The sequence below is a fragment of the Alligator sinensis genome, unplaced genomic scaffold (assembly GCF_000455745.1).
Source record: "Alligator sinensis unplaced genomic scaffold, ASM45574v1 scaffold1520_1, whole genome shotgun sequence".
NCBI lineage: Eukaryota > Metazoa > Chordata > Crocodylia > Alligatoridae > Alligator > Alligator sinensis.
The window spans coordinates 337,796-351,235 of NW_005842659.1; the positions used below are offsets into that span (position 1 = coordinate 337,796).

Here is a 13,440-nt window from a genome sequence, read left to right on the forward strand (position 1 = left end):
AGAGTCAATCATGTGAATGAAAGGGAGCTGGGCTAAAGAACAGAAACCCAGTCCTTGAGGTGGAAAAGGTGAGTCTGGCTCTGGCCTGCCAAACCATTCCACATCCGGCCTGCCAGGTCATTCAGGGCTCCTCAAATTTTTAGAAAGTATTTATCTGCTCCTGGCTGCCTGTCAAAGATGACAGGAGTCAGGGGCAGTAGGACCCAGGGGGAAGCATTAGCAGGACGCAGCAGCCCAGCCCCGCCCCACCCCCAGTCCTTTCTCTGCCTTCCTGCCCTTGCACTGCTCCAGCATCATGTGGCTTCCAGCAGCACTGCCGGACTGTGGGAGGACGGGCCTCTGCTGGTACTGGGTGGGGGGGGTGGGTCCCCCATACTCACACCCCAGCCACCCTCCCCCCACACACAGCTCCCCTCAAACCCCATACACACACCCCACAGACACCCCACCACAACATACAAGAGGAAGACTTCATTTTAAGTTAATATATACAATCACCTTTATGTACACTACACAAATGCATATAAACAAGGACAACATTTTTATTTAAATCAAATTTAGGAAAGTTTTAGATGTCTGCTTCTTAGAATATAATTTGGAATTTTTCTGGTTCTGAGATGGCAAAACCCCTTGCTGAAGGGAGTACTTGCTGGGCAAGGGGAGGGACTTCTGGTGGCAAAGATCAGGGGTTAGGGGGCGGGACTTTGTCACAAGATGGCAACCAGGGGCAGGGCACCTGTCAAGGGGCAGGCTACTTGTGCTGCCCTCGACAGCTTTCCAAAACTCAGTAAGCAGCCCTCCACCTGAAATAATTGCCCGCCCCTGCTGTAGGAGGTGGGTTGACTGGTGCCCAAACCAGTCCCAGAGCTGTGAAGAAGAGGTCAAGGGGAACTCACAGCTTACAGGGAAGTATTAATTCAAGCTTGGGAGAATTGTGAATCTTGTTTCACAGCTGCTAGACTGATGCTTATGTTTTGGTTGTATCTACCAGAGGGCTGAATTGTGATTGCAAGGGGAAGAGACAGCCACACACGGGTGCTTCCCCTCTGGGCCAACCCCAGAGGCTGAGGCCTTGAACAGGCCCAGGCAAAGGCATGGCCAAAGAGGAAAAGGGGTGGTGCAAGGCTGTGACAGCCAAGACACTGACAAGTGCCCCAAAACTTACGTGGGTGTTCACTTCAGAGGGAAGTACCAGGAAAGGGCAGAAGGCCCCAAGTGTAGCTGGTCAGGACAAACAGATCAGCCTATCCCACAAGGTGACTACATACCCTCAGGAACCCCTGCCTATTGCCAACAAACAATACTCTCAATGGCAGGCAAGTGACAGGAGACAAAGTGGGATTGAAAAGTCACTGGCAAGGAGTGGGGGGGGGGGGGGGAGGGCAGACCCCTGCATGTACTACACAGGGCAAAGAATAAAACTTACTAGGGCTGTGGAAAATTTCACCAGCTGTTTCATTTTAAAGCTTTTTCAACAAGCTTTGAGCTCGAAACGGCAAAATCAAAATTAAATGAAAGGCTTCGAAACAGCTTTAAAACAAAAAATTTCGAAAGTTTTGAGTTTCAAAGTCAGGCTTGCTTGGCTTCAGCACTGGTCCTAGCCACCAGTGGCACTATGCCGTCATCCCACACACAGATCCAGGGGCCCACACCCCCCAGGAGCAGTCTGGCACAGCCCTGCAGCCCTCCCGGGGGGCGCGGGGCCCCAGATTTGTGCATGGGATGACAGCAGGCTGCTGCTGCTGGCTGGGACCAGCACCAGCTCTGTGCTCTTCCCAGAGCAGGCTACACCAGGCAGACTTGGGTGCTGGTGCTGACCCCAGCCGGCAGCAGCAGCCTGCTGTCATCCCAGATGCAGATCTGGGGCCCTGGCCCCCCCCGCCCCAGGAAGAGTCCAGCACAGCCCTGCAGCCCTCCTGGGGAGGCGTGGGCCCCCAGATCTGTGCACAGGATGACAGCAGACTGCTGCTGCCAGCAAGTGATATGAGTTTTGCTTTGAATGGTTAGAGGTGCAGTTTAAACACCTGTCCCTCATGAAAATGACACGGTTTAACTTTCACTCAAATACCTGCAGAAAAAAACAGTAACCAGGACATGCTAAGAGCCAAATCCTTCACCACCTCTTATGGGCCTAAGCAGACTTAAGCACATAGGTGTAATACTACTCCATCCTATCTACCTGTTGAGCTGTTTCTTCAGGGACTTGAGCAGGGTGAAAGATGATCATGCCGCATCCAGACATGTGCAGCCATGTGGTATGTGGTAGAGCTGTGTGAAATTTTGACAGGCGTTTCATTTCAAAGCTGTTTTGACAGGTTTCGAGCTCAAAACAGCAATCAAAATGAAACAAAAGGGTTCAAAACAGCTTCAAAACAAAACAAGGGCACTTGTAACATTTCGAAACATTTCAAGTTTCAAAGCTGGGCATGCTGCAGCTAAACAGAAACTAAGGAGAGGAGGGAGGAGGAAGTGGGGGGGAAGGACTGCTCTCTAATATTGACATCTAGCTCTCTGTTCAGCACTAGGTGCTGCTGCTGAAACTGCAGCAGCAGCCTGTTGAAACCCAGTGCGAACATCCAGGGGCCCATGCCCCCCAGGAAGAGCTGGGGAAATGATCAGAGCTGGGAAATCGAACAGGGGGCTGGGGGAATGTTGGATGGGGGTGCAGACCCCCAGATCTGCATGAGGGGACAGCAGGCTGCCACTGCTAGCTGGGGCCAGCGCCAGCATTGGTTTCTTCCCGGCACTCAGCATGGGCTGCACCACACAGGCTCGGGTGCTGGCACTGACCCCAGCCAGCAGCTGCAGCCTGCTGTCATCCCACACGCAGATCTGGGGGCCCGCACCCCCCGGGAAGAGTCCGGCACAGACCCACAGCCCTTCCAGGGGGCACAGGCCCCCAGATCTGCGCACGGGATGACAGCAGGTTTCCGCTGCCAGCAAGTGATATGAGTTTTGCTTTGAACAGTTTGAGGTTCAGTTTCCCAGAAACCCCTGCACCCATCTCCTTGAAATATGGCACACTTCATGCCCTCAGCGGGAAGAGTCCGGCACAGACCCACAGCCCTTCCAGGGGGCACAGGCCCCCAGATCTGCGCACGGGATGACAGCAGGTTTCCGCTGCCAGCAAGTGATATGAGTTTTGCTTTGAACAGTTTGAGGTTCAGTTTCCCAGAAACCCCTGCACCCATCTCCTTGAAATATGGCACACTTCATGCCCTCAGAAGGGGCTACCATCCCTGCAATTATCATCTGAATCAGGCAAGAAATAACCAAGTTTTAGGCATTTTCATGTTTCCCCATTATAGCCTATGGGCAAAACATCAAAACACGTCAAAACAGTGAAAGTTTTGACAAAATGAAATGGAATAGTGCTTTGAAACAAAATAAAACACTGTCCCTTCGAAATGGTGAAACAGAAGTAGAAACGAAATGGTGCTGTTTCTCACAGCCATAAAGCTTACCTCTCTTAATCTTAGTACTATCATTTAACCACTAGGTGCAGCTTCACTTTGGAACTAAGACTACCATCTACAAAAGGGGTTGGTAACCTTTTGCCACCTTGGGCTGCTGCTTGTGATACAGCACCTGCCTCAGGCCACATCGCATCACCCTCTGACAACCAGCAGATGCTGTAAAGGGGATAGTTTGGGAGGAGAAAAAAAAAGAAGGCAGTAGGACCCTAGTGATTCCTTCCCTGCTGCAGCAGAAAGACTAAACTGAATATGGCCAGCACTCAGACACTGGGGATGCCTCCTCTGCTGCTGTGGCTGAAGCATGCAGCAGATTCCCTGGAGTGCTGCAGGCAGGTTGCTGACTTGTGGTTTGGTGTAAATGGAGAACTTAACAACTGCTGAAGTTTTCCAAGTCTGGAGTCCTGAAATAGAAGACAGATATACTGGTGCTAGCTAACCCAAGTAGTTTAGTTTGAAGCTACTCTAGGATTAAAGCTGGTGTGGGCAGCTGCCCTCCATCCAGTCAACAGGATACAGATCTTGCCCAAGGATCTGTATGTTTATAATGCTGGCCTGGGGTTGGCAATTGCCTGCTGTTTGGAATACTGATACATGATCTCTTTGCGACAGCCTAGTGCAGCATTTGTTCAAATGGCATAATCTACTGCCTCTGCACAGTTATGTCATATTGATTATTCTATACAGTGATTCACAAGGAGAGTAAGAGACAAAATATCTATCCATTGAATACGTTTTGATCCAGACTTTCATCCTCAGGAAAATTAACTTAGCGCCCTTGAAATGAACACAACTAAGTTAGATCCTATGCTGCAAGTTAAATAGGACAGAAAGTACAACATGTAATATATATACATTTTGAAAAGCAAGCCACAGAATGGCAATTCAGTGCTACAAAAGCTACAGAAAATTAAACATCGAGCTCTTAGAAAAGGCAATAGGGCTATTTTATTGTATGTTCATACTAAAAAAGATTAAACGTATGATTGGTATGGTCATTACTGGAATAAGACTTATTTACAGAGATGTTTACATATTAGACATAATTCTTCAGAACATACAAAGTATCAAAAGAATGACCTTTGGTTTAGCAACCTGTCTTAATGCAGCTTAAACCCAAAGGAAATCTACAACCACCATTAGACTAATAATGCTATCATATACACAAAACATTGTGTCCTGTAAGTACACATGTATAAAGAGACTTCAGCTCTGTAATCATTTAAAGATGTTTGCTATACTTCTTTCTTCTTGAGTATTAGTGGACCCACATTATCTCCTGTTAATTCGTTGTGCTTGTTGTGAGAGCCATCACAAGCAGGGAACTGGAAAAGAAGCATACACAAGGGATTAGTATATTCATTCTAGAGCCTGATTAGTAATGATTTCATTAAGAAAAATTTCTGAAAGTTCTTTAATTCTACTCTTTTTCTTTCCTAGCAATGACAGTCTTCCAGCATATCACTCAAAGAGCAGGTTGCTAGTAAGGAATTAAACTTTATCAAAGTTTGAAAACAGCTGCTCCTAAAGTACGAAGGTATGGACAAAGGTACGCTTATAGCAGTTTCAAAAGGGGAGAGCTGTACTCTAGATGGCAGCTGCTACCTGTTATGCCTGCATGAACCTGTAGTATGAAGTGCAGTAAAACTGCTCCAACTTCAACCACGTTTCATCTGCGGTCAAAGTTAGGATGATTTAGGGCACTTGTACTGCTATTCTGAGGTGAGTGGAGTGTTTTTCCTCTGAAAGAAGTGTTGAAAAAGTCTCATTTTCATTCTAAAACAGAATATAATGATACCTTTGGGTTTGTTTTAATTGAATAGAACCATTTTTTCTTGGCTGGAATAGTTTATTCTAGGTTTAGAACAAAACACATGCAGGGAAGAAAAAAAAAACCCTTGTTTCACACCTCAAAGGGATAGCAGTTCTATGTACTGTGCACAGAACAGACTTGTGCTGCATCTTTCATGAACATAAGTGTTGCTATGCACATATAGACAGAGTAGAGAAGAATTGTACATTAATGTGTCCATCCTCCAGGTGGAAGGCATATGCTCCAATTCACAGAAGACAGAACTGACGATAACAAGAGGTTTATTTCATTGCTCTGTGGCAGTCCCGTAAAGCATCTTACCGTTTTAGAACGCCAACACCTGCAGTAAGCTGCCTTTGTGAGGCACAAGTCTTCAATGTGTATTTCATTCACTACTTTAGGATTTTCCTTCTGGATCTTGAGGTTAATCAAGCTGTCTTTCTGTTGTTTCTTCTTGGGAAGGAATGGGCGAAGAGCCAGGTAGCCAAGCAGTGCCAGCACACCCAAAAATGGCAATAACCGCAACCATTCTGAAACTGCAAAACACACACAATTTTCAGAGATGCCAGAATCTTATGGTTTCAGTATCAGTGACCTACAGCAGCACAACATTAGCAGTATTCCTATTTCCTTTAGATTAAAGGGGAATGAGAAGTTTGGCATCTAGGCTAGTAGAGGACTAAGGAAAAGGTTTAAGAGGAAACACTGGAAGGGAGATTCATTGGGCTCTGCAAACGAAGGCCACGTACAGGCCCATTTCTACTGGGAAAGTCACCAGGAGAAGGGAGCAGAACAGTAGCCACCTGCTGCTCTCAGCCTGCTCCCCAGACTAGAACATCCCCAGTTTGGGGAACAAGTTGGGGGCATTGCTGTAGAAAAGAGGCATGAGGAGGAGCAGTCACCTCTGCTCCCCACCTTTTCCCCAGACCATGGTGTTCCCAGTCTGGCAAATAACCTACTGCTCTCTCCCCTCCTGTAGACTGAGGTGATCCCAGTCTGGGGAAAGCAGAGAGAGTTTTTTATCACTGCTCCACTTTCTCTCCAGCTCTCCTCCACTCCAACAACCTAGGCATCGTTAAATTTAGAAAATTATCAAAGGGTCAATGCAGCCTATTGAACATGAGACTTGAACCTTTTATATCATCCTACTTTTGGCTGCTTTTCAATTCACCATTTGGCTGAAGTTTTCCATTCCTGGTTTCTGCTCCAAGATGATTTCAGCAGAAATGGTGCAGCCCTTGCCAAAGAATAATGTTAGAAAACGTTAGAATAAAGTAAAAAAGTCTGACAGGGAGAGTTCCAAGAACAAAGGTACCTTTTGCCATTTCACTCAAAATCCCTCCAGATTTGGCTAAATTAAGCCACAGAAAGTTGTCATGGAGCTAGTTTTGTTCAGTATCTTTATTAACAGCCTGGAAGATGGGATGGAGTGTGCCCTCAGCAAGTTTGCAGATGACATCAAGTGGGAGGGAGTAGTAGATATCCTGGAGGATAGGGATAGGACCTAGACAAACTGGAGGAACAGTTTAAAAGAAATCTCATGAAGCGCATCCAGACGAGCACACGTATATAGTCTGCAGCACCTCAGATCTGTTTGAGGCACTGTAAACCGCATGCAGCGCTTATGCACTCATTCACTGTGCTGCTAATTTGCAGCGCACATTTTTTTTGACACCAGGAGATCCCAGTGTAAAAACCTGACATTTAAGTGGTGCAGTACACATGGCAGCAGCATGTGCCACCAGAAACGGTGCCTGCCCAGCCAGAGCCATGCTGGCTTCCAGCCAGGCTCCAAGCTGCCAGATCTGTGCTGTTTCTTCCCTAGGAGGCCTCCAGAACCCCAGGTAAGGATGCTAGGGGTCAGTACAGGTGCTGGCCCCAGTCTCCCGTACCCTACCTGGGTCATTTTGTCACGCGGCAGAGCATGCATGCAGGGGCGTGCCCTTAGACAACAACCAGCAGCACCAATATGTGCCACTGCTTTTTGTGCCATGGGAAATGTGTGCCCCTACATGTTTGAATTCATCTGGACACCCCCATGAGTTCAATAAGGAGAGAAGAAATGCAAAGTCCTGCACTTAGGATGAAACAATCCCATGTACTGGTACAAGCTGGGAACCAACTGGCTAAGCAGCAGCTTTGCAGAAAAGGACCTGGGGATTACAGTGGACAATAAGCTGAATATGAGTTAACAGTGTGCCCTTGTTGCAAAGAAGGCAAATTTCATAGTGGGCCGCCTTAGGAGGAGCACCGCTAGCAGATCAAGGGAAGTGATTCTTCCTCTATTCAGTACTGGTGTGGCCACATCTGGAGTATTGTGTCCACTTTTGGGCCCTCCACTACAGAAAGGATGTGGAAAATTGGAGAGAGTCCACCAGAGGGCAACAAAAATAGGGCTGGAGCACATAACTTCTGAGAGGCTGAGGGAACTGGGCTTATTTAGTCTGGAGAAGAGAAGACTGACGGGGGATTTAATAGCAGCCTTCAACTACCTGAAGGGAGGTTACAAAGAGGATGGAGCTTGACTGTTCTCAGTGGTGACAAATGATAGAACAAGGAGCAACGGTCTCAAGTTGCAGCAAGGGAAATTTAGGTAAGATATTAGGAAAAACTTTCTTACTAGGAGGGCAGTAAAGCACTAGAACAGGCTACCCAAAGAGGTTGTTCAATCTTTATCCTTGGAGGTTTTTAAGAGCTGTGTAGACAAAGCCTTGGCTGGGATGATCTAGTTGGAGATGGTCCTGCTTTGAGCAGGGGGTTGGACTAGATGACTTCCTGAGGTCCCTTCCAACCCTAATTTACTACGATTCTAAGAATACATCAAAGATCTAGCTTGCTCCCAAGTTCTTTGAACTGCACTTGCACTGAGGATGCTCCCCAGGCCCACCTACTTTCGTCTTCCTACCACATTTCAAGGCTTGTACACAGAGTGGCAGAAGGAGGTAACATTCATTGAAGCTTGCAAGGAACTTCAGAGCAGACAGCTGGTATAAGCTGCCATTTGTGTTCTGTAAACTGAACAATGATTATATCAGCTGGCTGTCTTTTCCTAGATCTTCTGTTAAAATGAATCACTGGATATGCATAGTAAGAAGCTGACTATTAATTTGAGGTTGCTACTGGGATTTTCTTCAAAGGCATACAAATAGGGAGGTAATCTTCTAAAGTGTCTCTTCACTGAAAAAAACCAAACAAACCATATTTTAATGGACTTGTCACAGATCAAAAACTATTACATAAATGCACTGTAAGAAAAGACCTTGTATTAAATTATTTTGCCTGTATTCAAAACAAGTTCCTCTTTAAACTGGTTTAGTCAAAATGCAGCTACACTACTTCTCCAGTCTGTTTCAACACTAAAACAAAAAAGGAAATGTAATACAGCAGATGAAAACACTTCTCCTTTTCTGTCCCAGTAGTTTTAACTTACTCAAAAGTCACAGCAGTTCTATTCTTGGGCACAATGTTACATTTGTGGACAATGGATTGATTGATAAAGGAAACATGCACTTTCCCAGCAACAAACACAGGACTTTTCTCTTTTGAAGTGCATTCTATCATGTGAGAGCATACACCACGATGAAAGCACTGCACTGTGACAGATATACTCTCTTGCTTGCTCTTTCTTTACTCTTTGAAGTGAAAACTATCACTCACTTTTGTTTATGGTATTCTACCTGGGACAGATGCACAAACCACAGCACTCGCTGTCAAAGGCATCATAAAGTGCATAATTGTCACTAGAAACACAACTGTCTGCATCTTCCATATGCATGGGTTTTGATTCCTTGTAGAATTTAACCCCTATATGTAACCCCGAAGTGTGGCTGTTCCTGTTTCTTCTGATTTTTCTTTTCTTCCCCCATGCAAAATGTCTTCAGCAAAATCAACAGTAATGACTTCTAATGCAGTCAGTGTACTCACTGTGTAGGCAAAAATGTATTATACTTGCTAGACAGCAGCTACTGATGGCTTATTTACCAGTTTGTCATTGGCATAAGCAACAGCCACATGAAATGAAGGCTTGAGTACCCTCATTCTGCCAGGCAAGTATGCAGAATTTAGGGAAGATGTTTATTAAAAACCACCTTATTCTCTCAGTAGAGAAACGTCTTTCCAGTCAACTTGTCCAATGCTAAACGACATCAGAAGGATGTACAACACCTGCAAGGTGTTGAGGGAGTCTACTCTTACTGACTACACTGGGTGCCTGTAACTGCCAAAGACTAGGCCCAGAGCAATTATGCTAGAAGCCAACAAAGCAAACCTTTCATAAGATTAGTTGCTTGAAATGCAAGGGTTGCCAATTTGATAATCAGATTAGCATTATCTAAGGACAAATCTACTGCTCCCTTTTGATCCCAAACTCTGATTTAATCTATGAAGAAGTTCTCGTTCTATTCCAGAATCACCTGGCATAGCTTCACTTTCCTTTAATTGCCAGTAACAGAACAAGCAAAGTTTCAAAAACTTCAGAGAAAGCAATCCTGGAGTAGGGCTTTGCAGCTAGGAATTACACACTAACCGAGTTGTGTCTAGACACACAGGAAGCCAGGGATGGTCACAACAGGCATAGATAGCTTGCGTGTGGGGCAGCCGGAAGACACAAGAAGAGACAAAGATGCAGATAAGGTGGAAAACAAAGTAAAGCAGCAAAACTGGCAGGGAGTACAGGGCTGGGAGTAGAAAGCAGAGAAGCAAAACAGACAAGAGAAGGCAATCAGAGTGGCACTTGCATAGGATGCAGGGCTAATTTGTGCAGGAGAAATTTAAGCCTGCCAAAAAAGGTTGGCCTCAAATGATGTAAGCCGTTTTGTAGTCTAACTGTGTACATAAGAAAAGGGCATTATGTGTATATAACTGGAGCGTAGTGCAGTGTTCTAGACCAGGGGTTGTCAACCACGGGCAGGCGTACCCCTGGGGGTACTTGGGAAGGCCCTAGGGCAGGGGTAGGCAACGTTTTTTGGCTGGAGTGCTGAAAAACACCACACTGTCTACCTTGGAAGGTGCCGGAGTGCCAGCATACCAGAAAAAAAATGAGGGCAAGGGGTACATGGCAGGATGCCTTGCTTGTGCCACTTGCCTCCCACCCAAAGCCCCTGCCCCCCAGCCCTACTGCCCCTTGCCCCCAACCCAAAGCCCCTGCCCTACAGCCTGGGCTCTGTGGTTGCCAGCAGCTACCCTGGCTCTGGGCAGCTGCTGGAGCCCAGGCTGCTCCCAGCAGGGCCTACAGCATCCCAGCTGCCTGCTGGGAGCAGCCTGGGATCCCGGCTGGCAGCAGGGACCCGGGGCGCCCAGCCGCCCCCCGGCGCCGGGGCTGGCTGCAGCCGGGAGGCTCCAAACAGCTGTGCCAGGCTCCAGCATCAGCTCTGCACTGGCGTGTGCGACATTTTTACCACACTAGCCAATGATTTCTGTGGCACTAGAGGCTTTCCTGATCACCAAAACAAAACAGGGTCATGAGGCGCACCTCTTATTTATATATTGTAATATTTTATGCTTCCTTAATATTTATAACGAAGCTGTAGCCCTTGGAAGTATTTAAAAAATCTAAATTGAAAGCAGTGCTGTGAGTCTACAAACAGCTGCTGTGCCTCTATGGCTGCTCATGCCTTCCTGAGCCAGATGGAACAACACTAACAGGACTGCTCACTTTTACTGATGCTATTCAGAACTGCAGTTGGAGTGACCTTATTGTGTCTATTAGTTGTTACTTAGGAAAGCTGAGCAGCAATAGGAGCAATCAAAAGAGCTGTTCATGACTGTGCCCAAAAATGGGCAGTGGGAAGAGCATGGTGTAATGAAGATCCATCTGTGCCCCTCCAGAGAGGAAACTGGTTTCTTTTTCCTTCCAGCCATCAGCTGATCTTCAAACTCACCAGAAATTTGCTAGCTAGGGGCTAATAAACAAGGTTCAGCCCCTAAACCGTGTCCAAGAATAGCACTATGACAGGAATTCAAAAACACTCCCTAAAAGCTGAGGAGATGGACTTAATCCCTGTGTTTTTTCCACGTGGTCTTTAAGAAGAAGAGAACTCCCTAAAATTTTCAGACTCAGAACTTCTAGATCCCTAACAGTAACAAGAAGCTTATTACATGCTCACAGAAAGAAGCAAAGCTGACAGTGTCAAGTTAAATAAAAATGTATGGCCTCCACGTAAGACAAACCTTTCATCAACTGCTGCTCTTTTCCCTCTCTTCTTTGGAAGGCAGGAGGAAAGGGCAGACAGCCAGAGGTGGTTTTGCAATATAATGGCTTATCAGGTAGTAAGGATGCCAAACTTCAGAAGTACACAGTTGTGGTAGGCTTCTCATAAGAAGCTCTCTGAAAATTCAAGTTACTTCCTGAATTACACTGTCCTCAGTTAACTAGCAGTTAACCTTCTCCAACATATTTGTACTGTGACCTGTTTAGGTTTTTTAAAACATATCCAAACAATTTGTATACAATCTAAATGTAAAGACCCTACCCTGCCATTTCAGATTCCCATTCACTAGGTCAACAGCCAATAGGGTGAGGGGGAGGTAGAGAGAAGAGAAGTCTAGTATAGACTTCTCTTCTCTCTACCTAAAAGAGAGAAGAGAGACTTCTCTTCTCTCTACCTAAAAGCTTTTAACCTATTATGGGTTAAAAGCCCATAATAAATGGGCTTTTAACCCTAACCTACATTGTATAACACCCTTTCAATGATTATAATTTAATTGGCATTATTTCCACCATCTTGAATTTGAGCTATTGACCTCCACGTTTAGGAGTCTCACATGATTTTCAAGGCAGAGGCCTTGTCTTCCACCTGCTTCTAAAATGACACATTAATCTACAATTTATAAATGTTACAGTTTAGTTACAGTACCACCTACCATACAAGCTACAAGTAGGGGTGTGTGAAGCTTTGATTGCCGATTCAATTTGGATAAGATTTCGCCCGATTCGTAGGCTGAATCACTGAATCTGAATTGAACTGGGAGACCAAAAAAACCCTCTGAATTGGTTTGGAAAAAGATTAGGAAGCAGTCTTGCAAGGGAACAGACATTGAGAAGAGGGTGGGAGAGTGGGAGAAAGACTGACACCTGTAGCCGGCAGTAACTGTGATCTTTCCCCAAGTTCCCTTCCAATCATAGCGCTCTGGGGGAGGGACATAGAAACAGCACATAAGCCTCTGTCTGTAGCCTTTCTGTCCCTTTTGTAAGCTGTTTCTGCCTGAGCGCTGGTGAGGCCCCCTGTTATAGGCTACCATCCCTGCTGTTTTCATCCCACTGCACCTTAACACACACACACACACACACACACACACACAGTCACGTCACTAATTTTGCTTTCAGAAGCTTGAGGTGCAGTTTCCCAGAAACCCCTGCACCTATCTGCTTGAACCTTGGCAGTCTTCATGACCTCAAAATGGGCTACCATCCCTCCTATTTTCATCCAAATCTGCCAAAAAATGACAAAGTTATAGGTTTTTCAGTGATCCTCCCATTATAGTCTATGGCCGAATCTTCGAATCTCTCCAAATCAAAGCCAAATCTTCCAAAGCCAGTTCGGTCGAATCAATTCAGGACAGTGATCCAAATCTCCAAATCGAATCACTGTCCTCTGAATCGAATGCCTCCCTATTCACACAGGCCTAGCTACTAGCCACTTGTGCCAGCCACTTCCCAGACTTTAAGCAGGGACTGCCCCTGATTCCAGGTACTAATACATAGGCTAAAAAGAAGTTAGGTTAAAAGGAGAGAGAGAGCACTGAAAGATAAAGAGAAAACAGACATCCGTATACATATTACCAAAATTATTAGAAAATGGAGTCATAGTACAGGATATGAGGTTATCAGTATCTTGTGAGCTATTATAAATTCTTAATCAGTAACTTGTTTAATTATAGTTACCACCATGTCCTGGGTGCTTGCAGGACATATGGAAATGGACATATATAACTATTTCCATTTGTGGGGCTGTGCCATTTTATATTGAGTTTCACGTATGCATGCATGAAACTGCAGCCTGGGAACTCTGCATCTATGTATGTTCTATCACTTGGCTTGCTTTAATCTTTTTTGTAACATGCAGTTTCCAAACTATTCAGTATATTATTAACATACTGAGGGCCCTTGTCCACTGAGGGTGTGAACCAAGTACAATGCTCTACACAGAAACACGG

General features: G+C 45.7%; 1 protein-coding gene across 1 annotated transcript in view; it reads right to left on the bottom strand.

Annotated features, from left to right (window-relative positions):
* Positions 1-4,398: 4,398 nt before the first annotated feature.
* CISD2 (CDGSH iron sulfur domain 2) overlaps positions 4,399-13,440 on the bottom strand; it is a 12,756-nt gene continuing 3,714 nt past the window's right edge. Inside the window, exons 2-3 of the mRNA XM_006033769.3 lie at positions 5,608-5,822; positions 4,399-4,798 (exon numbers count right to left, since the gene is read on the bottom strand). Coding sequence (XP_006033831.1) covers positions 4,709-4,798; positions 5,608-5,822 — 305 coding nt within the window. The 3' untranslated portion in view covers positions 4,399-4,708. The remainder of the gene's footprint in view (positions 4,799-5,607; positions 5,823-13,440) is intronic.